The 23,512-nt window shown below is 43.5% G+C and overlaps 1 protein-coding gene across 1 annotated transcript in view; it reads left to right on the top strand.

Moving 5' to 3' along the window:
* LOC122807429 (cyclic AMP-responsive element-binding protein 3-like protein 3) overlaps positions 1 to 23,512 on the top strand; it is a 335,960-nt gene that overhangs the window by 196,335 nt on the left and 116,113 nt on the right. Inside the window, exons 8-9 of the mRNA XM_044078438.1 lie at positions 17,155 to 17,239; positions 20,143 to 20,236. Of these exons, the coding sequence (XP_043934373.1) occupies positions 17,155 to 17,239; positions 20,143 to 20,236 (179 nt within the window). The remainder of the gene's footprint in view (positions 1 to 17,154; positions 17,240 to 20,142; positions 20,237 to 23,512) is intronic.

Raw genomic sequence — 23,512 nt, 5'->3', positions numbered from 1 at the left:
TGCATTGTGTTAGTGTAGGTAGGCTTCCTTCTGTCACTTATCTCCCCTTCCCTCATTATTTGCGTCACGTTCATCAAAAAAAAAAAAAAAGAGTGTTTGTGTCTTGTATGTAGTTTAGGCCTAGTTTCCCTTCCCCTAACTTCCTAGTGAGTGTTGGGGCTGGGTAGTCAGTTCAACCTCATTAGGTTAAGCTTTTTCTGTGTGTGAAACATGGCTGATCAGCAGGCTAAGCTGATCTTTTGGAAATGCGCAGATTGTGGCCATAAGTTATCCCCTGCGAATGACCACACTCGTGTGTGTTGCGTGTCTGAGGGCAGCCCATTTATCTTCTGACTGCTCCATTTGTCCAGAACGCTTAAGGATCGTAGGAATAAATTGATCCTTAGGGGACTTTTGCCTGTGACAGAGGCAACTGCTTCTTCTTCCCTTCCTGTTGCTGTCACAGCTGTGACCGCACCTTCTACTTCTACCACGGTCTCCTCTCCCTCCCAGGCCGGGACTCAACCTCCCGATCAAAGGTGTGTGGTTAGGGAATCTAAGAAAGAGAGGAACAGGGACAAGACAGACAAGGGGAGGAAGAGATCCCTGGACCGTTCAGATCTGGTGAGCCCCCCCCCCCAAAACAGACAGTTTTTTTCTAGGCCATCTTCCCCACAGCTCCGATCGCTGAGATTTTCACCAGAGCCAGAGGAGCTTAGGCCTCTTTCTAGGGCCTACTTGCACTGGCCTCGTCTAGGTCCACCCGTAGTTTATCTGAAGCAGACATGGAGAAAATGATGTGAAGGTTTATTCACACCCAGATTCAGATGGGGGGTATTGCCAGCTCCCTCTCCCTCTGGAGGGGAAGGCTTGCTTCCCTTCTTTGCCCCAATATCTCCTTCTCTGATCCGACCCCCGGTATCAGAGTTGTTGGATCCGAGAGGTCCCGGAGTTGGGGCCGGCGCCGATGGTACCAGGTACGTCGACGCCGGCCATTATCTTGAGCACTTCAGATCCTGCTTCGGACCCGAGTGGCTCGCAGAGCCAGAGTCTGGGCATCGGATATGAGGAGTTGAGCCTTTCCCAGTTGGCGCTGACACTGTTGGGTCAAGGTCTGCCCCTCGCTCGGTATCTCTGCTCCGTTGGGCTCAGCACCGATCGTCACGACAGATCTGGGGAGAGCAGTCTCCTTACTAGTTCTTCAGGAGGCTCGTTCTCCCTCAGCATTCAACGTGGTGGAGAGGGTCCTGTCCAGAGGATCAAGGCCCCTGACCAACTGCCCCTCGCTCAGTATCTCTGCTCCGTCGGGCTCAGCACCGATCGTCACAACAGATCTGGGGAGAACAGTCTCCTTACTAGTTCTTCAGGAGGCTCGTTCTCCCTCAGCATTCAACGTGGTGGAGAGGGTCCTCTCCAGAGGATCAAGGCCCCTGACCATCTCATCGGGTTCCGCCCCAACTCCCTTGCCTCTGGGTGCATCTTCTGCCATTTTGCCTATGCAGGGACAGCCTGTGCTCGAGTTGCCCCAGACTATTCCTCTTGAGGAACCCCTAGTAGTTTGCGAGCCCTCTCTGGAGAGTCCCACCGAAGAGATCCTTTGCAAGTGAACATGCAAAAGGAGGCACCTGGACTCCTCTCCGGAGTCCTTCACTGAGGATACTGACTTGGAAGAAGGGGAAGGTTCCCCCAGATCACCCCCCCCCCAAAGATGTCTCCTTTGGAGACATCATGGAAATCCTGCACCAGTGGGGGTCTGCCCCCAAACCTTCCTCAGACGAGTCTGTGTTCCTGAAGGCCTTCGACACGGGCCGGACACAGTGGAGCCAATTCCCAGGTGCCCCAATAAGATCTTGAGCCCTTTAGTAGACCAAGCTGAAACAAGGGGTCCCCTATGGACGCCATGGTGGTAGCAGCTGCCACCACAAAAGAATTGACCCAGGAAAGTTCTACGGTCCATCCCCCTGACAGAGAGTCCAGGACAATAGATCGTCTGGGAAAGTGGATATATGCTTCAGCCACCTTTTCTATAAGGGCGCTGAATTATTTGGCGCATGTTACTAGACTGCAGCGAGACCTCATCAAGGAGTTCACTGAGTTGCCCCAGAGTCCATGTCTTTGGAGGATAAATGCACATTCTCCAAGAGAATAGCCATTCTTAAAGCGGTTGTTAATACGTCCTTGTGCCTCCTGTCGTATCCAACTGAAGGAGCAGCAGGGGCCGCCGGGATCGGCATTGCCATGAGGCGACATGCCCAGCTCAGGCTTTGTCAATTCACGGAACCCTTTAAGGCATCTTTCGTGAATGCCCCTTACAGTGATTCTTCCTTGTTTGGGAAGACAGTTCGTGAAACGTTGGTCCAGAGAGAGAGAGAAAGATGGGAAGACACTGTCTGCCGTTGGAATCTGCTTCTCTAACCCCCAAAGATCCTTTTCCAGTAGTCAGAGAGGGCAAAAAAAGATGTAGTTCCAGATGTCTCAGTATTCCTGGGAAACTCGGGACTCACCCTCCCCCAGAGGCAGAGGGGGTCAGGGCAGACACCGGCCCATAGACGGGGGGGGGGGTCCGAGAAATTTTGGGTCTCGAGAACCATTCTTGGACAGACCCGTGCAACAGCCATGAGGGGTTGCTCAACTGCTCTGTTCTGGAGGCAGTCGGGGGTCATCTCTCTGGATGCACCTAATGGCATGGGAGTCCATGTCATCAGACCGTTGGGTGCTACATATAATATCCAGAGGGTATACAATTTCCTTTCTGACCCCTCCCATTCCAGCAAAACACCTCCCGGATGTTCCACCTGCACAAAGGGAGGCAGCAGCTATAGAAATCAGAAAGCTACTAAAGAAACGAGTCATCCAGCCTGTCCCCCGAGATCAGTCTGGAGCAGGCATCGATTCCAGGTTCTTTTTGGTGCCAAAAAAGACAGGGGACCTAAGGCCCATTCTGGACCTTTCTAGACTAAACCTGTCAGTTGCCAGTGAGAAGTTCCTGATGGTCACTCTGCAATCCATCCTGCCTTACCTGCAGGAGAATGACTGGATGTACTCCATAGATCTCCAGGACGCGTACTATCACATCAAAATGCACAGACGCTACAGGAGGTTCCTCCGCTTTTGGCTAGCGGTAATTGCTTCAGTAATCACTATCAATTCCGAGCCCTACCTTTCAGTCTCACCACAGCCCCCAGGGTGTTCATCAAGGTCATGGCAGTAGTAGCGGCTCATCTGAGACTTCAGGGGATACAGGTCTATCCGCACCTGGACAATTGGCTCCTCGCCACTCCCACCAGGCATCTACTTTATCAGGCCAGGGATTTTTTTCTGAAATTGTCAGACTTACTGGGCATCACAATCAGCATAGCCAAGTCTTCTCTAGACCCTGTTCAGGTTTTGGACTATATAGGAGCGAGAATCGATATGTCTCTAACCAAGGCCTTCTTAACTCCAGAAAGAGTCCGGAACCTACAACTTCATGTATCTGTGATCCTACAGTCTCACCTTCCACCAGCCAAGGTGGTTTTGAGAGCCTTGGGTTCCATGGCAGCCATCATTACTCTTCTCCCCTGTGAGCGCCTTCATATGAGAATTCTAAAGTGGACATTAGCGGTCCAATGGTCCCTTTTAGATCTGCCTTTGACACATCCTATTCACATAAGCAATATATGCAGGAGCTCTCTCTTGTGGAGGATACGTTCTCCGGAGCTCATTTAGGGATGCCCGTTTCTTGCAGCCTCTCCCCAAGCTACGGTGACTACGGATGCCTCCCAACTGGGGGTGGGGGGCATTGTGCAGGCAGGATGGTCCAAGGCACATGGTCCCTGAATGAGACCAAACTGCATATCAGTGTTCTAAAGATGAGGGCGGTCTTATTAACATTACAGGCTCTTCATGCCTTTCTCCGTCTGGGAACGATTGCTATTCAGACAAACAATATGTCAGTGGTCTGGTACATCAGCAAACAGGGGGGGACCCAGGTCATATCCCCTTTGTTGCGAGCCCATGAGAGTGTGGGAATGGGGCATCTCCATCAACCGTTTTCTGGTAGCAATGCACATTCCGGGTTAGTCCAGTATTCTGGCGGACAGACTGAGCAGGACTATTCTAATGCTTTTTGAGTGGTCTCCGAATCCTTCAGTAGTGGAGCGGATCTTCCTCGAGTGGGGTCAGCCTTGCTGCAATCTCTTCGCATCTCTTTCCAATGCAAAGTGCAGCAAGTTCTTCACTCTGATCCCCCCACAGGGAGAATCCCCCCAGGGATGCTCTGGTCCATGCTTGGCCTCCCGGTCTTCTTTAAGCTTATCCACCTTTGCCTCTCATGACAAAATTTCTACAGAAGGCTCGACGGTCGGGGAGCAGAATTATCCTCATTGCCCCATTCTGGCCTCGCCATATCTGGTTTCCCAGTCTCATCTTGTAGTTCCTCCTTGGATTCTGGATCCCATACCGGATCTCATTTTGCATCCCTCGAGGGGCCTTTATCCAGACCTGGGTAGTCTGAAGCTCACAGCTTGACTGCTCAAGTTCCCTTGATTGCTAGGACTCCCGCTTTGTCTTCCCCAGTTAAATCTATTCTGATGGCAGCTCATAAATCGTCCACCAGAAAAATTTACTGCAGCAATGGATGGTTTTTCTATCTGGGCTTCTCAGAGGAACTGGGACCCATTCACAGCTCCTATTCTAGCAGTTCTTGAGTTTTTGGCATACATTTTCCAGCAGGGTGCCAGCTCATCTGCAGTGAAAGTTCAACTGGCAGCCATTTCTAATTTTCATGTAGGTGAGAATATGGCTTTCTTAGCTTCCTACAGACTTTGCAAAACGTTTTAAAGGTACCTTTCTTTTAAGACCCCCGGTTAAGGATCCTACCCCTCTGTGGGATCTTACCTTAGTTTTACAGGCCTTGGTTGCTCCGCCCTTCGAGCCTGCTGCTTCTGTGGACCTGAAATTTTTATCATGGAAGACAGCCTTTTTAGTAGCTATTACCTCGGCTAGGAGAGTATCAGAACTTCAAGCATTATCTGTAAAACCTCCATATATGATCTTTCATAAAGACAGGGTTTCCCTTCGTACTAATCCTTCCTTTCTACCCAAAGTGGCTTTGGAAACAGTCAGTCATTCAGCTTTCCTGTTTTCTTTCCAATCTTTCAGAACAGGGGTGAATATAAATTGCATTTGTTTGATGTGCATATACAATTACGCTTCTACTTACACAGGACTAAAGCCTATTGCAAGTCTGACCAGTTGTTTGTTTCTTTTGCTACGTCCTTTCTGGGAAAACCGGTTTCTAAGGTGACTATTGCCAGATGGATCTCTCTATGCATCCTTCAGGTTTACAAAGTTAAAAACATGGCTCTTCCGGGTCGGATAAATGCCCACTCTTCCAGATCCATGGCTATGTCAGCTGCCTTTTGGTCTAGAGTGTCTTTGGACAATACTTGTTTGGTGGCTACTTGGTCCTCATCTCATGCTTCTATTTCTTATTATAAATTGGACATAGTTTCCAGAGGGTGAGCATCCTTTGGCTCTGTGGTGCTCCGAAATATCCTTCCATGAGGGCCACCCAAGGATTTTTGCTGGTAGCTGGGGACTCTGTCCCACAGGTTGATGATCAAATGAAGTTAACTACTTCAGGTAAAGAAGTTATGTACTCACCATAACGTTCCATCTGAGTAGTTAGACTTCATTTGTCATCAACTGTCCCTCCCTCCTTCCCCCTGACCTTCTCTTGGCACTTGCTGTCTTGGCAGACGGGAGAAGGGTGCCTTGCAGTTCTCCAGTTTTTCCATGTTTATGAAGGTTTAGGGTTGGGTTTATGTTTAGGGTATAGCAAACTCAATCTGAGGGAAGGAAGGAGATGGAGGGGTATTATGGGTAAGGGGAGGAGCTTGGAGCTCAGATCAGATGCTGGTGAAATTGCCATCTCGGATCCGATCCAGATCCGCTATCCCGCAGGCTGATGACAAATGAAGTCTTAACTACTCAGATGGAACGTAATGGTGAGTACATAACTTCTTTTTTAAAGAAACATATTATTTAGCACAAAGATGGAAATTATCTTCCAAGTATTCTGTGCTGGTGGTGGTAGTGTACCTTCACTCTCTTATCATTATTCTTATTCTACTAGCATGATCTAGCACTAATGGTAGTTTCACTTTAACTGTACGTAATCATTTGGATATATCCACTAAATGTAAACAACCAGTTTTTATGTAAATTACTGTTGCACTTACTCTGTCTGAAACCACTATCTTGTACATATTTGCTTCTCACTTGGCTGTATTTGTTTCTCTATTGAATGTATTTGTTACTCTTGGAGCTTTTCTCCTCGGGCCTCCGCTGAAAAAGGACCTGTGTCCAGGCGGACCTCCCCAGTAAACAAATGTAAAATAAAATAAAATAAATAAATAGGGTCAAGTTTAAAGTGGGTACCCCTGTGGAATAGCAGAGTTCAATGTAGTAAGTTAAAATTCTTGCACCATTATGGGATAGATTTCATTACAGTGAATCAGACAATGGAAATGTATTTAGCCACTAAAATTAGCTTTCTAACAGAATGATGCAATCTATGCTAAAATCAAAAGGAAACTGTACATAAAGCAAAGTTATAAAATTACAATATTTTGCAGAAAGGCATTCGCCATCTGTGCTTCCATACCCTCCTTTACGTATGTTTACACTGAGATCATGTCGCCTTTGAGAATAGAGCAATGCAGTTTAATTGCTTTTTTGAAACTAGGTCTTTCTCCAAGTCACACTGTCACAGTTTAACGTAAGAGTATGTCTACAATGTCTAAGGATACCAGAGAAGCGAAACCTTCGGGTTTCAAGAAATGTGACAAGTGGAACCAGAAGATATCTCTTACAGATGGACACACCAGCTGTGTGTATTGTTTGGGTGCTGTCCACCTTTGAGTCATGTTCCTTTTGCCATGCTTTTAGTTCAAGAGCATTGATGGAAAGAAGGAACATGTTGATAGTCAGGGGTTTGTTGAAGACACCTTTTACTGAGACTTTAGAAGGGAATCAGAGTCCCTCAAAAACCACTCAACAGTCCACTTCCTCCAGATCTGAGAAATCTACAAAAAGGTCATCCTCTATTGCTCCATTACTGGAGCAGACAAAAAAGTAAGCAAAGGAGTCACCTCTGGACCCAAAGGCTTTCAGGCCAGAAAAATCTCCCTCGTTGGCTCCTATTGTAATATCGGAGCCAACAGAGTTCCAGTTCTGGAGCTGTTCTCCAGTTCTGGAACTGGTCTCCCCAGTACTATGTTCTCCTTTACTGCAACCTGTGTGGTTCCCGACTCTCTCCTCTCGATCCTCCGGGAGCCTTTTGGATGATGACGTGGAGGGGCTGGTCAAGAGGCTGTTACAGATGCTGGCACTGGCCAAGATTCTGTCGACTCCGACCCCGAGGGATTTGGAGCTGACCAACATCACCACCCCTTTGTCAATTCCTCCTCCAACCCATTCCGTGGCTTCGGGGTCGGAGTGCTTGGATCCAGTTGCAGCGGAACCATCAGTACCTACCCCAGGATCTTCGGTTCCAGCCACCACTCCGACCTCCTCGGCTCCATCGGGAGTCGAGGGGTCTAAGAGTTGACGCTCTCCCATTGGGTCCTGGGAGGAGAGTCGGGCTGGAGAGTTGTCCGATCCGAGTCTACCTCTTGGGGCTTTGCCGTGGGTAAGCTCTGCACCTACATCGGCCTCGGAGCCCACCAACTTGGTTAGGGGTGGTTTCTAGAATCTCTGAACAGGGAACCTCCTTGGAGCCGGGTTGAGGGTCTTTTGAGGTGATGAGGAGAGTGCTGTCACCTCAAACTGCTCTGCTGTCTGGTCCAAGTACTCTTCCCCAAAAGTGCCAGTGTCTGCCTCGGTGCCATCGCTCCCTCCCAGGCATGGAGACCCGATGCCCCAGGATGCCCCATTGGGTGAAGCGGTCTCTTCCGAAACCTCACCAGATTGCCCCTCTGAGGAGGTCCCTCAGAAAAGGTTGTGTAAGAGGAAGCATCTAGACTCCCTGGATTAGTCCATCACTTCAGACACAGATCTCGATAATTCGGAAGGGTCCCTACGGTCACCCTTTGAGGATGTCTCCTTTGCAGACATCCTAGAAATCCTTAAGCAGAGAGGTGGTTGGCAGCCCATCAACCCTCATGAGTATGAGTCTGTGTCCCTGGAGGTGTTTGGGTCTTGCCCTTCAACCACTTGGGTGTCTCTGCCTTTTGACCAACTCATGAATGTAGTCAGTCGAAAGGCGTTGGGCTCTCTGGACTCAGTAGACCATGTTCCTATGTGGCCAGATAAGTTCATTACCACTCCTGCAGACAAGATATTTCTCAGTAAACGTGTTCTGGTAGATCCTATGGTGGTGGCGGCAGCCACCAAGAAGGAGTTGTTGGAGACATCCTCATCTGTCCATCCACCAAATAAAGAGTCTCGAACGATGGACAGATATGGAAAGTGTATGTTTTCTTCAGTGTCCTTTGCCCTTCGGTTGCTGAACTACCTGACCCATTTCACCAGGCTTCAAAGGGATCTCCTAAAAGAACTAGGAGATCCTCCAGGGTTCTGTAGCTGCGGGGGTTTCGGACAAGGTCTCCTCCCAGCTCTCCACCCTTCACTCTGTGGTTAACTCCTCCATGTGACTTATTTCCTACGCGGCTGATGAAGCGAGTAGAGCAGCGGGTACAGGAATTTCCTTAAGGAGACATTCCTGGATGCATTTATGCGATTTCGCTGAACCCTTCAAGTCTTCCTTTACTAATGTCCCTTTTGATGGCTTGTCCTTGTTCAGAACAGAAGTTAGAGACCTTAACCAGGAGGGAAAAACTCTATCTGCCATTGGAGTCTGTTTCTCCCTGTCTACCAGACCTTATCCTAAAGGTCAGAAGGGAGAAAAATGTGGTTCCATAAGTCCCAAAGAGCTTTCCCAAATGCACGTGGTGATTCTTCCCCCAGGGGCAGAGGGGGACGTAACAATGGAAGATGCCGACCACATGGCAGAGAGGGTCCACAGAATCAGGGTGACAAGGATTCCTTCCTTAGTAAGCCCTTTCAGCCCTCCTGAGAGGAGGCCCATCTGTCCATTTCTGGAGGCAGTAGGGGGTCGCTTGTCATTGTACCCAAATGCTTGGCTAGAAAATTACAAAAGACAAATGGGGACAAATGATCATATCCAGAGGCAACCACATACCCTTTTCCTCTCCCCTTTAGAAAAAAAACAAGTCCCAGATGTACCACCCACTCAAAGGGAACATGCAACTTTAGAGGTACAAAAGTTGCTAGAAAAAAGGAGTCATCCAAAATGTCCCCATAGACCAAACTAGATCCGGAACTTACTCAAGGTTCTTTTCAGTTCCAAAAAAGTCAGGGAACTGGAGGCCCATTCTGGATCTCGGCAGACTAAACAAGTCCATCAAAAAGTCAAAGTTCTGGATGGTAACACTGCAGTCGATACTCCCCTTTCTGGGGAAAGACGATTGAATGTGCTCTGTAGATCTCCAGGATGCGTACTACCACATAAAAATGGACAGGCTATCCAGGAGACATTTACGCTTTTGGCTGTGAGCTAGTCACTGCCAGTTTCAAGCTCTGCCCTTTGGTCTCACTACAGCCCCCAGAGTGTTCACCAACTGCATGGCAGTAGTTACAGCTCACTTGAGGCGTCTAGGATTCTGGGTGTTTCCGTATTTAGATGATTGGCTCCTAACTTCCACCACCGAACATCTACTAACAAGGGTGAGGGACACCACCATTCATATTTGCTCTCAGCTAGCCATCACAATAAACTCTGAAAAATCTGCCTTGTTGCTATTGCAGCATATCGTATATATAGGGGCAGACTTAGACACAAGATACATGTTGGCCAAACTTCCCCCTGAGAGGATTCAAACCTTACATCATCTAATCAAGAACCTCTTATCCAAAAAGAAGGTACAGGCAAAACTTGTTTCAAAAGTTCTGGGTACCATAACGGCAGCAATAACTTTGGTGCCTTTAGCTCAACTGCATATAGTTTCATAGTATAGTACTAGGCCCTAGGGCATTTATAAGCCTAGCCAAAGAGTATGTGGCTTTCGCCACCCCATGTAATGATACAAAAGTGTACAATTTAAGTTAAATTTAGTTTACTGTGCCTCTGTCTAGCAATGACACAGAGATGACCCCCGGGGTAAACCTACGATCACCCATCCATTCGTCCAGATTTCTCTTGAAGAGAGTCAGTGAGGGGCTCTGCCTATCATGGACAGGTATCCTGTTCCAGAGTGCGGGAAGCCTCTGGGTTATGAATCTGTCCCTCCAGCATGTCCTATTCATATTTGTGCTGAGGTTTAGATCTTTAGCTCTCGTGGCTCTGATGGATTTGGATTTTTTGAGGTGGAGCATGTCCATTCATTCTGAATTGGGCATGGCCTTGTACGTAAGGCACAAATCATCTCTGAGCAGGCGGTATGCTACTGAATAGAGCTGGAGCTTTTTCAGTCTGGCAGCATATGACATATGCTGGAGACCCTTGATCCTCTTGGTAAGGTACTTTTGGGGTCTCTCCAGCTGCTGCAGGTGCCGGGTGAGGTACATACCAAATGGGGCATTGTACTCAATCATAGGTCTGATAAGGGAGGAATATAAGGGTACAGTGACATCCTTTGATCTGGATGTGAATCCCTTCATGATAAGGTGGGCAAGGTAGAAGGTCTTTCTAACCACTTTGGCGACGTGGGTGTCAAATGAGAGGTCACTGTCAACTTGGGTCCCCAGGTCCCTGATTACTTTTTCCGTACTTAATGGATTACCACCTATGTGGTAATTTGTGGGTACTTTGTTTTTTCCAAAGGGGATGACTATACATTTTTTGGCATTTAGTTTAAGGCCATGACTCTGGTACCAGTCGTCTGTTTCTGTGAGGCCCTTCTGGAGGATGCATGTGTCAGCTGGTGTGTCGACTATGGCGCCTAGATTGCAGTCGTCTGCAAACTTTGTCAGCCACAACCCCCCTATGTTTGCCTGCACATCTGAGAAATAAATGCCGAACAAGAGGGGTCCTAAGACAGAGCCCTGTGGGACTCCACTTGTGACTGGCTTAGAGTCTGACATAGCTCCAGCTATTCTGACTTTGTGGGTTCTGTCCTTTAGCCAGTTTGCAACCCATCTTGTGACAAACGGGTTTACATTTAAGCTGTTGAGCTTGTCTATGATGCCTGAGTGGGGTATTGTGTCGAAGGCTTTTGCCAGTTCCAGGTAGGCTGTATGAACTGCTTTGCCTTCATCGATGGCTCTAGTGACTGTTTCAAAAAAGTCCACCAGGTTTAAAAGACAGGATCTGCCTTAGGATTCTTCAGTGGTTACTATTCACCCAATGGTCCATGCAGGAACTACCCATGTCTCACAAAGTGATCATAACTGAGTTTTGCAAGAAAGATCTATATTGGTGGCTCCGCTCCACTCAAGTGACCTTGGGCCAACCATTTGTTTTTCTGCAACCAGTAGCCATAGTGACCACAGACTCTTCCAGGATAGGGTGGGGGGGCATTATCTGGGGAAGACTGTTCAAGGTGTTTGGAAGGATTATGAGAACCACTTGCACATCAATGTCCTTGAGATGAGAGCGGTGCTTTTGGCATTGCAGGCATTCCAGGACTCCCTTCCACTAGGAACAATTACAATTCAGACAGACAACATGTCAGTGGTGTGGTGTGGTACATAAACAAACAAGGAGGAACCAAATCCTACTCCCTATGCCGAGAGGCCCAGAGAGTATTGCAATGGGCAGTCTCTTCCCAACGCTTTCTGACAGGAATGCACATCCTGGGGAAGTCCAACGTGGTAGCGGACAAACTCAGCAGAGCCATTCTGATGCCCCCACAAGTGGTCCCTAAAACAGGAAGTTGCGAAAGATCGGGGCCAGCTTTGCTGTGACCTCTTTGCCTCTTCCAAATTAATACAAAATGCAGCAGCTGCTTTGCCCTGATCCCCCCTCCAGGAGAATCACCAAGGGATGCACTTGTACGAGATCGGCCCTGTGGTCTCCTATACGCCTTTCCCCCGAATACCAAAAGTCCTTCAGAAAGCCAATATGTTGAGAAGCAGGGTAATACTCATCACACCATGCTGTACTCGTCAGATTTGGTTCCCCTTTCTATGGCCCCATCTTCAGGAGGAGCCGTGGATTCCGGAACCAGTTCCAGATCTCTTGACCCATCCGTCAGAGTTGCTCCATCCATCTATTCAAACCCTCAGACTGACAGCTTGGCTGCTCCAGTTCCACAAATAACCAGGTTTCTTGATATTTCCCCTGCAGTGAAACATTTTGATTTTGTCTTATAAGGCATTAACCAGGAAATTATATTCTAGCAAATGGAAAAGATTTTCCTATTGGGCTTGCAACAACCACATTTATCCCTTTGCTGCCCCCATAACGGCTGTTTTGAACTTTCTGGCTAAACTTTTTAATGAAGATACAGTGACAGCTACTATTTGAGTGCAATTAGCTGCTATTTTAAACTATCATGTCGGGGAAATGGGACTAAAAATTATGTCCCACAGACTTTGTAAGGCATTCTTGAAAGGTATGTCCTTACTAAGACCTCCCGTAAAGGAACTTCCAGCACCATGGGACCTAACTTTTGTTCTATAAATGTTGATTCTTCCTCCCTTTGAACCCATATCATCTTGTGACATAAAGTTTTTTTTAGGGAAGACTGCCCTATTAGTGGCCATTGCATCTGTAAACGAGTGTCTGAACTTCAAGCTTTGTCAATACGTCCCCCTTACATGACCTTTCATAAAGATAGAGTTTCCTTATGAACCCCTCATTCCTACCAAAAGTGTGTTCACAAGCTAATTTAAATCAATCCATTGACTTACCTGACTTCTTCCCAAACTATGGCAACAAGGCAGAGTATAAATTACACCAGTTAGACGTACATAGACAGTTATGTTTCTACCTGCATAGAACAAAATATTTCAGAAAATCAGACCAGTTGTCTGTAAGAAAGGAGCCTCCATATCAAAAGTCACATACAGAGCTCAGAACAGAGAACTTCCAGGGAAAGTGAAAGGCCATTCCACAGGGCCGTAGCTACCTTGTATGCCTTTCAGACGAGGCTACCTATGGATTCCATTTATGCAGCAGCTACATGGGTAAAGCCTCATACCTTTATCACTCATTGCAATGTCAATTTGGCCTCCAGGAATGGGGCCTCTTTTGGGTCTACTGTTCTGAAGAGTTTTCTCCCTTGAGCCACCCAAGAAAGAAGGTACTAGGGATGCTGTCCCCAACCAGCAATGAATGAAGGCGAGGTAGGACAACATAACGTTAAGAAGTTATGTACTCACCATAATGTTCCATGTTTGTTGTCCACCTCGCCTTATTCTTGCATCCCACTTTCCTTCCCCCACCTTCGCTCCTGGAGGATCGACTGGTTCTTATAAAATTTGATATGTCTCTGAATCTCTTCTTAGTCTTTTCTTGGGATATGGTTACATGCTTAGATATAGTAATTATGGCATCTGCAAACAAGATCTGGGTAATCTTCCAGGAGCATCATTGGATAGGGTATAGCCACGAGCCAGTGGAAGCTCTTGAGCTTTTGTATAAGGGCGATTCAGAACTGATTCTCTGTTCCAAACCCAACCAGCAATGAATGAAGGCGAGATGAACAACAAACATGGAACTTTATGGTGAGTACATAACTTCTTATTTTCTTTTGCTGATCTGGTTACTTGCATTTTCAGGAGAAACTTGAAATAATGTTTATACTGATCTGGGGTAACCTGGCTATAACACCTGTTAAATTCCCCACTGTAAGAGTTTGGTGGAAAGGAGATGTTCTTACATAGGGTGCAGTGCTGAAGAAACCATTAGTCAAGCTTTTATGTTGTAATAAGATGGAAGGGTTTTGGAAGTTAATTGCAGAAAAATTACAATGAACTGCAATTTTTGATACAATATTCATGCAATTTGTGTTGGAACTTAAGAAAATGTAGTAAAAGAGTTGATGGCTTAGATATATTTTGTTTCATTGTTTGTGAGCAGTATAGTTTGTCACTTTGTTGCAAACTTGTATACTGCATACTTTTTAAGGAAAAGAAATAAGAAGCTTATTTTTTATGTAGACTAAGTTCATAGGAGGTTACTAAGCTAGCAACCCTAGAGCCTTTACAAGCCTAGCCGTTTTAATCCCAAGTATCCCCCTTTGTTCTTTTTTGGGTAGTTCACAGAACAAATTTATGAACAGAGTGGGTCTGTGATCAACACTGGCTACCCCTGTCCATGAGGGACATGGGTGCCACTTCAGGGGTGAATTTGTGGTCTCCCATTCAGTTGTCTAGGTTGCGTTGAATAGGATCAGTGAGGAGCTCTGTTTTACATGAATAGGGTGTCTATTCCAGAGAAGCAACAGTCTGTGGGAGATGCATCTATCTCTCTAACATGATCTCTTAATGTCACAAGCTAGGTTGAGATCCCTAGAGCAATTGACCCTTGAGCCATTTGACTTGCAAATGTGCAGCATTCCATTAGAGCAGGATTGGAGAGCAGTCACCTCTCAGCAGCGTGTAAGATACAGAGTAAAGTGACAGGGCTTTCAGCCTGTCCATGTAGGTCACGGTTTGAAGTCCCTGCATTTTGTTAGTAAGAAACCTCTGGGTCTCTCCAGCTGCTGCAGGAGTCTGTTGAGGTACATGCAAAAGGGTACATTATACTCTGTTAGTGGTCTGATGAGAGTCAAGTACAGTGGAGTTCTAACATCCCTTGACCTGGATGCTATGCCCTTGCTTATTAAGTGCACTCTTTAGAAGGCTTTCCTTACCACTGTGGAAACTTAGTGGTCAAAGTTCAGATTGCTATCAACCTGTGTTCCCAAGTCTGCCACCACTGGGTTGGAACCGATGGGGGTGCTGTCAGTATTGTAATTTGTAGGGAATTCCATTTTGCCAAAGGGAATAATAGTGCATTTTCTTTGCATTTAGTTTTAGACCATGGCTTTGGCACTAATAATTTGTTTGTGTTAGCCCTTCTTGTAATATGTTGACATCATTGGTGGACTCAATGATTGCTTCCAGTTTGCAATCTTCAGCCAAAGGCTGTCTACTTGGACTGGACTTCCAAGAAATCGATGCCAAACAGTAAGGGGCCCAGAACAAACCTGTGTGGTACTCCACTGGTGACAGGTCTACTGGGGGAGGTGGAGTCACCAATTTTGAAAGAGTGTGTTCTGTTGATGAGCCATTTGACTACCCAGTCACGTAAGGGGTTAATCCCTATCTGGGAGAGTTTGTCAATTATGCCAGAGTGGGAAATTTTGTCAAAAGCCTTGGCAAGGTCGAGATAGGCTGTGTGCACAGTCTTTCCTTCATCCATGGCTTTGGTGACATTCTCAAAGAAGTCTACCAGGTTTAATAAGCATGCTCTACCCTTAATGAAGCCAAACTGGGTTGGATCCAGCGTTTGGAAGTTGCCTGTGTCCTTGTTGATAAGGTCCATGGTAATTCTTTCCATAGCCTTGCAGATGAGGTTGGTTAGACTTCTGGGTCTGTAGTTGTAAGGGTCAGTAGTTTGTGGCCCCTTTTGTGCAGGGGGATTACTGTTACTGTTCTCCATTCTGCAGGAACATAGCCAGTTATCAAGCTATGATTAAAGAGAAAGCCAAGTGGGTTTGCTGGGTCTCGTTTTAGATTGTTCAGTAAACAACCTGGGATATTATCTAGTCCTATTGAGGCAGTGTTTTTGGCTGTGGCGAGCTCAGAGATGACCTGTTTTCTAGAGATACTAGGTAGAGGACTTGTCAGGTATGCTTTGGAATATAGTAGGTGGGGGTGGGGGTGTGTGAAGATTGAGCTGAATCTGTCAGCTAACAGGTGAGTTGAATGGTGATACAAAAGAGATGATACTTTTTGTTATGATTATTTAATGTATTTAAATGATTTTTAAATTAAGCCTAACCTATTAATTTCAGAAGTGTAGCGGGGGCATTTATGTCCATTAACAGCCGGTTAGGATGATGAAAACTCAGTTTAATGTCTTACCTGAAAAGTGGCATCTCAGAAATGCAGAATCCCACTTATGCTGCACTATATTTTAGTGTTCGAATGTCTTGAGTATGATTCTGTATTTGCGATGATGTTCTTCCATAAAGTTCAGTGTTAAATCATATATCCTTGTAGTAACTGCATTTTGGGGAAAAAGTAATTGAATTCTGTCATCATAGTAGGACATGTAGCATTTTGGGGGAAAAGGGTAACTGAAACCCATGATGTACGCGTGTAAAATGCAGGAAATGTAATCTTATCCACAAGAGTATAAAGCAGTATGATATAATCTACCAAGAATAAAGGTTTGCACTCTGCTTGGGAGTCTACTTCAGTGAAATGATTTTCAATTTTAGTGAAAGAGAGGAAATGTAGTGTTACCCATTTTCAAGAAAATACATTTGCTTCGTTGAACTTTGCTGACCTTTAATAGAGCCATTTAAAATGTTGCTTCTTTGAATATTTCTTTTTATAAAATCTGTTGCGAGGATAGACCTGTTAAATTATGAATTAAAACACTCAGCTTTTGGAGAATCTCACTATAGTGCATATGTTAATGTTGTAAAGATATAAGAGATGTTCTTGGTGACATGATTATAGACAGTGGCTATTACATGGGGATTTAGCCTGATAAAGTACCTATTTGCATGCTGTGAAATCTTTTTATCCATTGGTAAGCTAAACCTGCATTTTGTTCATACATACATTTTGTTTCATTGCCTTTATTTTCATTATTACTCATACATTTGCTTTAAACATACTTTTGAGAAGACCAGATTTGTAGCTAGCAAATCACTGGGAAAAGATCAACATTCCAAAGCTATTTTCTAATAAGACTGGCAACATGGCGTCAGAATCTGTGCTTATTCCTGTGCCTTTAATTTGCCTAAATACTAGCATATGGCCCTGAAAATGAATCTGTTCAATATAAAACAGACCAGATACACAAGTCTTTGTCACCGTTATTCCTGAATGGATCACCATCACATAGGATAACACCCTTACTCACTGATGTGAGTGGTAATGAAGAAAGAGTTTAGGTTATTTATGTATAGATTTAAAATGACATTCATCAGTTAGCACTTTAATGTTCACTTTTAAGTTTAAAATTGTTAAAAGATGTAGTAAAGTACATTATTTGTATTCATTCAGGTCCTTGCTGGAACAGTTACGGAAACTTCAAGCAATTGTAAAGCAGATGACTATGAAAACCACAACCACAAGCACTTGTATTATGGTAAGTATGTTAGAGTCACTGGCACAGTATGGTACTAGTGTATACTGTTAAAAGCGTGCTGCAAAGCTAATGCTGACTGAGTGGCTAAATACCAAAAATAAAGGAAAAGGAGCCATGCAGCAGCAGCAATTTGTCAGTGTAACTGGGCATTGTGTAGACATGTCAGACACCGTTTTTCTGACACAGCCTGTGAGCTTAAAAGGCAAAACAGAAGTATGCACACTGAAACAGAGCAAGTTTTGTTTTATTTTAGTTTCATCTGCTGTAACATGTAGCTTGTCGCCATAGTTACTGTACTTGAGTAGTCCAGTGAGTTGAGGAACGCCTCTAGCTTATCACATTAATCATCTAATCAGGGTGAGAAGGTGGCTTTACACTCTAGTTAGTGTACCTCTTGTGTTGATGTCCAAGGATGACTTTACAAAGCTTGGTCAGGACACTGAGGGTAGCAAGTGTTTGAAATAGCAGTTCCAGTAATACTTGGGAGAAGCTTGTCCCTTTCTTTATTTCTCTTACTGCTTGATACAAATGATGCTTTGATGGTATTTTGTCCATCCATTTCTGCATGGTATGGGGAGGGGGCCAGCATGCCTGCAATTGCTGCTATCTGTACAGATATTGAGATCACCTCCAAGTCCACAGGAAGTTGCCCCTATGAGGCTGGCCCTACTGAAGAGTAGGCTTGTTTCTCAGCGTCTTTCATCAGCATTGCTTATGGGGGACTTCTGTGCAAGTTGTTTGGTACTAAGATTAGTTAAGATAGGAATAAAGTAACATAAAACATATGATCACAGCTGACAACACCTACTGTTTAGTAGATAAGCAACCATTTTTATGGTCTTCCACTTAACATTGGAAATGTTTTGTGCCAGGCACTGTAGTAACTGATCAGATTATTTCAGTGTAATGCACCTTCTGCATTGAAGGAGGTAGGTGATAGTTAAGCGTGCGTCAGTGTAATGTCACATGGTGAAAAGTTTGTTGGAAAGTTATTGCCTAAAATTTATGGCATATATGTATTCTTTGGAAAGCTATTGCCTAAGATTTATGGCATAAATATAAAGCTGCTTTCTGTTCTTTGGTTTGCATTATACAAAAGGGCAGCTATTTCTACGGCCAGCTGATCAACAATGGCCTCAGCAGCAGCCTTTATAGAATGAGGAAGCTAATAAATAGTGGCGTGCTTAGTCCTGGTGAGGCCATAGACTCGCCCACGATGAAGAGCATTTGTGTGTACCCTCTGTGACTGAATTAAAGTTCAGGAACAAGATCAAGTTGGTTGAGATGACATTTTGTGATGTTGCAGGTGAGCAGGGGTATAGTCCTTGGACATGACCACGGGTATAGTGCTCAGACTTGACACTTGAAGCTGTAGTAGTTGTATTAGGAAGTACTTGTAGGACGTATTTTTTTCCCAGTGACTGCACTATATATTGTGAATAGAGCAATAAGAAAACGTGAGCTGGTGGGTATGTAGTACTTAAGATGACGTCTCTAAATGTGTATGCTAGAAATAGTTACACTTAAGCACCATATCCACAGTAAAGTTAAGTAAACCCCAATCACATTTCTAAATAGGAGTAGGATGGATAAGCATTCGACTCCCCAGCACCTTTTTTCTATGCTTGTGAGATAAAACTACAGCATTATGAAAGGAGAGGGGCAATGGCTCCTTCATCACTGAAAAGAGGACTTGCCAAATCTTAGTTCATTGGGACAAATTAATCAAATCACCTGCTTGTTAGAACAGGGACTTTTGACAAGTTGACTGAGTGTTTTTGCAAGGGGTGATGGTTTGCCTTCCGCAAGCTTGTACAGTGTCAGAACTTGTATGTTTAATCTAGACGAGAATGGGGGCAGTGCGTGGAGGTTACCTTCCCTCCTGCAAAAATATTTAATATATTTAACATACTACATGTTCGTACTGTAATAATACCCGTTTTGAGGAACTGCTGATTTCATGGTTCATTCCACCAAAGTCAGATTCACCATTCTGTTTAACAATATTTCATAGTGAACCTAGATTAGTTAGTAAATAGGCTGTGGCTTGGTTTGCTGACTTCATTGGAGGCCTTGAAAATGAGCACTGTCATTGTACAAAATCCAGTGTGTGGTATAATTACCAAATGTAAAGTAATTGAGTGCTATAATTACTAAACGATACATACATACATACATACATACATACATATAAGTGTGTGTGTGCGCGCACGCGCAAAAAAATATATATAATATATATATGTGTGTGTGTGTGTGTGTGTACACATATGTATATGTGTGTGTGTGTTTATGTATGTATGTTTACACATATATATTGATCTACTTTCATTAGACGAAAGTACAATCCACCAAATTCAACTTACCCGAGCTGACTTCAACGAAGCTCCACTTCAGCGAAGGAACGGCGTGCCGAATTCCTTTCACAGGGAAAGGAAACACTTGACTTGCGATCTCGGAGTTGGTATATTTAAGTAGGTGGGATGTGGGGGGGGAGCCCCCCACTTTGGTGGGTTTAGTTGTCGTTTGGTTTTCATGATGGTCAAGTGGTTCCTTTCCCTGTGAAAGGAATTCGGCAGTCTATTCCTTTGTTAAAGTGGAGCTTCATTGAAGTCAGCTCAGGTAAGTTGAATTTGGTGGATCGTACTTTCGTCTAATGAAAGTAGATCCATATATATATATGTGTGTGTGTGTGTGTGTGTGTGTGTGTGTGTGTGTGTGTGTGTGTGTGTGTGTGTGTGTGTGTAGGATTCCTTTTTGTAAAGTACCATTCAAACTCTATTAAAATTGAATGATTGTGCATGCAATCCACTTTAACAGTAATTCTGCCTTAAATAGCTGTCATACTGATATCTTTCCATACTCATCCTAAAGTGGATGTTTATCTTTTGTCTGTCTCTTTCTAGGTGTTTCTTCTGTCATTTTGTTTGGTTATCTTTCCAAGTGTCAACCCCTTTGGTGCCAGAGGCCCTCGGTCTCAGCTTTACAAGCCTGAAGGAGGTAAGTGATGTGTAGCAATCTCTTGAATTGTTTTGCTGTTTTGAGTCACAGCACCAACACTCTTTTTTTCTCTCTTTTTCTGATGTATGGCATTTTAACTGTGTTGATTTGTCCCCTAGTCAGATCAAATTATGTGACCCCCCTTGTAAGCTTCAACTCTCCCGCTGAGTCCCTTCAGAAAGTGGGAAAGCTCCCATTAGGCATACACTGGCTAACATACATGCATACATACATTTGTGGGTATATAATAGGCTAATGTCCACTAGGGCCTTTATAAGCCTAGCCACGCAACCCAACCCTCTTGAGTCCTTATGTATCATGGGTGTTTATTAGGAAGGGTTATATTAGTTAGGAAGTTTCTAAAGGTTATGTGAAGGGAGGATATGTTAGTTTGGATGTAGTTACTGTCTGCCTCTGTCTATCAGAGACACGGGACAAGATCCGGAGTGAATTTGTAATTTCTCTAAGCATTAATCCAACCACCAACATATACACATAAATGGTTTTGAAAGTTGCTGTGCCAAATTTACCAAAATGGAACTAATGTGTCACATTATAGAAAATAAAGCCATCAAAAATGTAGCTAGCATTCAGGAAATCCCAAGAGCACAGTTTTAGTAACCTGTGCATATTGCCAGGTCTTGTATGGGTACAAGAAAACAAGAAAATGTTATTGTTTTTGTATATGTTTGTTTTTTTTTCCCCAATAATATTGTTGCGTTAGTTTTAGGTAATGTCAGATATCAACATCTGTAATGCATATTGCCTTTCTAATGTCCAATCTTAACTTTAAGGAAGGTGGTTATTGAAGGTAGCCCTAATTAAGCCTATATTTGCTCAATCTTCACTGGTCTGAATGCTGACTTTTCTAGCAGTGTGTCATATTAGACCTTTCCTCATTGATGCCTGTACTTACACTTGCTTGTTTTGTATCAGAGGGTTGCCTCATCATATTCACTTCATGTCTTCCCATGACACATGAATAATTATCTTCATATTGCATTTCTAGTGGTTTCAAAAGTAAACAGTGGTTCTAATGATATTTGACAGACAAATACACATTTTCCTCAGTTTTGTCTCCATACTCAGCTTGCATGGCAGTTTCTTGAAATGTAGATTAGTGTACACGCTAGATGAGTTTTTTAATGAGTGTAATTCCAGCTACTCAGTTTCTTCCAATGATTTTGATACCCAGTATGTGTTTTAATTTGGCTTTAAGTATTGCAACTGTTTCTGTGATATGTACCAAAATTATGCCAACATTTTAGAACTGTACTTAGGGAAATAAAAAGGAAGCACTTCAAGACCATGTGTTATAAAATAAATAGAAGTAGCACAAATGCAAACAATAATTCTCTTAAGAGGATGATACCAGACATCATAAGGTGAAGTAGAAGATAAACCTTGGGCAGAGGAGTCCTTCTGCTGAATTAGTCCACTGACACATGATCTTTTAAGACTGTCTGTAAAATTCACTCTCATTCTGTTTTTCTGTTTATTGAATTTGTTAACTGGATAAAGCCCTAAACAATCCTGGCCAATTTAATTTGAAAACGTAATAAAATAGCAGTGATTGTAAACGAATGGGATACATCAACAGTGAATGATAAGGGAATAAAAACATTAGAACAAAGAAGTGATTAAAGATAAAGTAGCAAGCAATATTATACAATACAGTAATAATTGATTAGTAGAGTAAACAGTATATACAAAGTTGCAAGATTTTGCAGGGACAGTATTGTATTATAAAAGTGATTAGTAAGGAAGAATGAGGGAAAATGAGATGGAAATAAAGAAGGTATTAATATGTGCCAAGAGAAGAGGTGACTGACTGGGAGGAATGTAATGGGGGGGGGGGCTAAAAGCAATCTGTGTGGAGATGCAGTGGGCTGAGTAGTTGTTCATTAGGTGATATGATCTATTAGATTACAGTTGCATTTAGTTTGTATCTTCAGGTGGGATTTAAGTAGAGAGTGAACTTTTGGGAAAGGTGATGTGTCTTTAAGGCTGGGAGGAAGTGATTTCCAGAGTTTGGGGTCAAGTATCAAGAAAGAATGGTGAGCAGATTACAGCTTGGCTTGTGGAGCTTATAGAACTGGTGCTAAGTGCTTAAGGCTTCTGAGGTCCTATGTATACATTTGTCTTACAAGCAGAGCAGCTAGAGGAGGAAGGGATTGCTCATGTTGCAGTTTGAATAACTGTTACAAACAGAAACGGAAACAAACTTATTGAAAAAGCCGCTAAAAGCCACACTTCTTGAGGAACGCAAAATTTATTAAAATGCTAAATAACAAACGTTTTTCGTCTAACACGATGGTTAGACTTCATCAGAAAGCATGCAAAAAAAAAGCAGTGACAGTTTTGAAAACTATATATAAATTCCCCGCCAAATACTGAAATAACACAGCTCCTTCTTAAAGGCATAGACCCATAGAATATAAATACCATTATATATATAAACAATATTTTAAATAATCTAAATTATGTTAAACTGTTTCATAAAATATAAATTTCAATTGCCTTGTACAAATCTAAACTCAGCAACAACCGTTCATCTCTGAAATCCATAAAACGGAACAAACATAACTAAGCAATAATTCCGACATATATAAAAAAACAATAATATGATGTTATTAAAAAATTGTACTGATCCAAAGTAAAATACAATATTATAATATAAAATATAAAATATCTAACATTGATCTACAGCTGAAACAATAAATGTTATCTGTAGATATAATACTAAGACCATTGACAATCACTCAGTTCTTGTTACTACCTCAATATGTTAAAACCACTAAAATTATATGTAAAAAAAGTATCTATTAACTAACACACATTTAAACTCTAATAACTATTTAATCTAAACTTCAATGAGACACTAAGAAATATTTAACAAAATATGTTCTACTACATAGCGCAATTTTACTATAACTCTTGTCCTCCTAGCTATTTAGATTAACACATTTAATGCAACAAGCATGATGAATTATGATAAAATTACCTATCCAAACTCTTAAGTTTCAAAAGGCACATTAAGGAACACTTCTCATTTAAGCCCAGGTTTGTATAAGCATTAAGCTTTATTTGCCACAATAACTCCATTTTTTCTAATAATAGACCAAAGGGGCCTCCCCTCACATCCTGCTTAACTTGATCGATCACTTTGAAACAGAATTTATGATCAGGGTAAGTGAGGACATGCCTTGCCAAGGCATTATCTTCTTTTTGCAGGTTAATACTTGTAAGGTGCTCATAGACCCTATCTCTTAACCT

The sequence above is a fragment of the Protopterus annectens genome, chromosome 1.part1, assembly GCF_019279795.1.
Source record: "Protopterus annectens isolate FY-2018-M chromosome 1.part1, PAN1.0, whole genome shotgun sequence".
In the NCBI taxonomy this organism is placed as follows: Eukaryota; Metazoa; Chordata; order Ceratodontiformes; family Protopteridae; genus Protopterus; species Protopterus annectens.
Note: the sequence above shows the minus strand (reverse complement) of the source record. Positions and strands in the feature narration are given on the sequence as shown.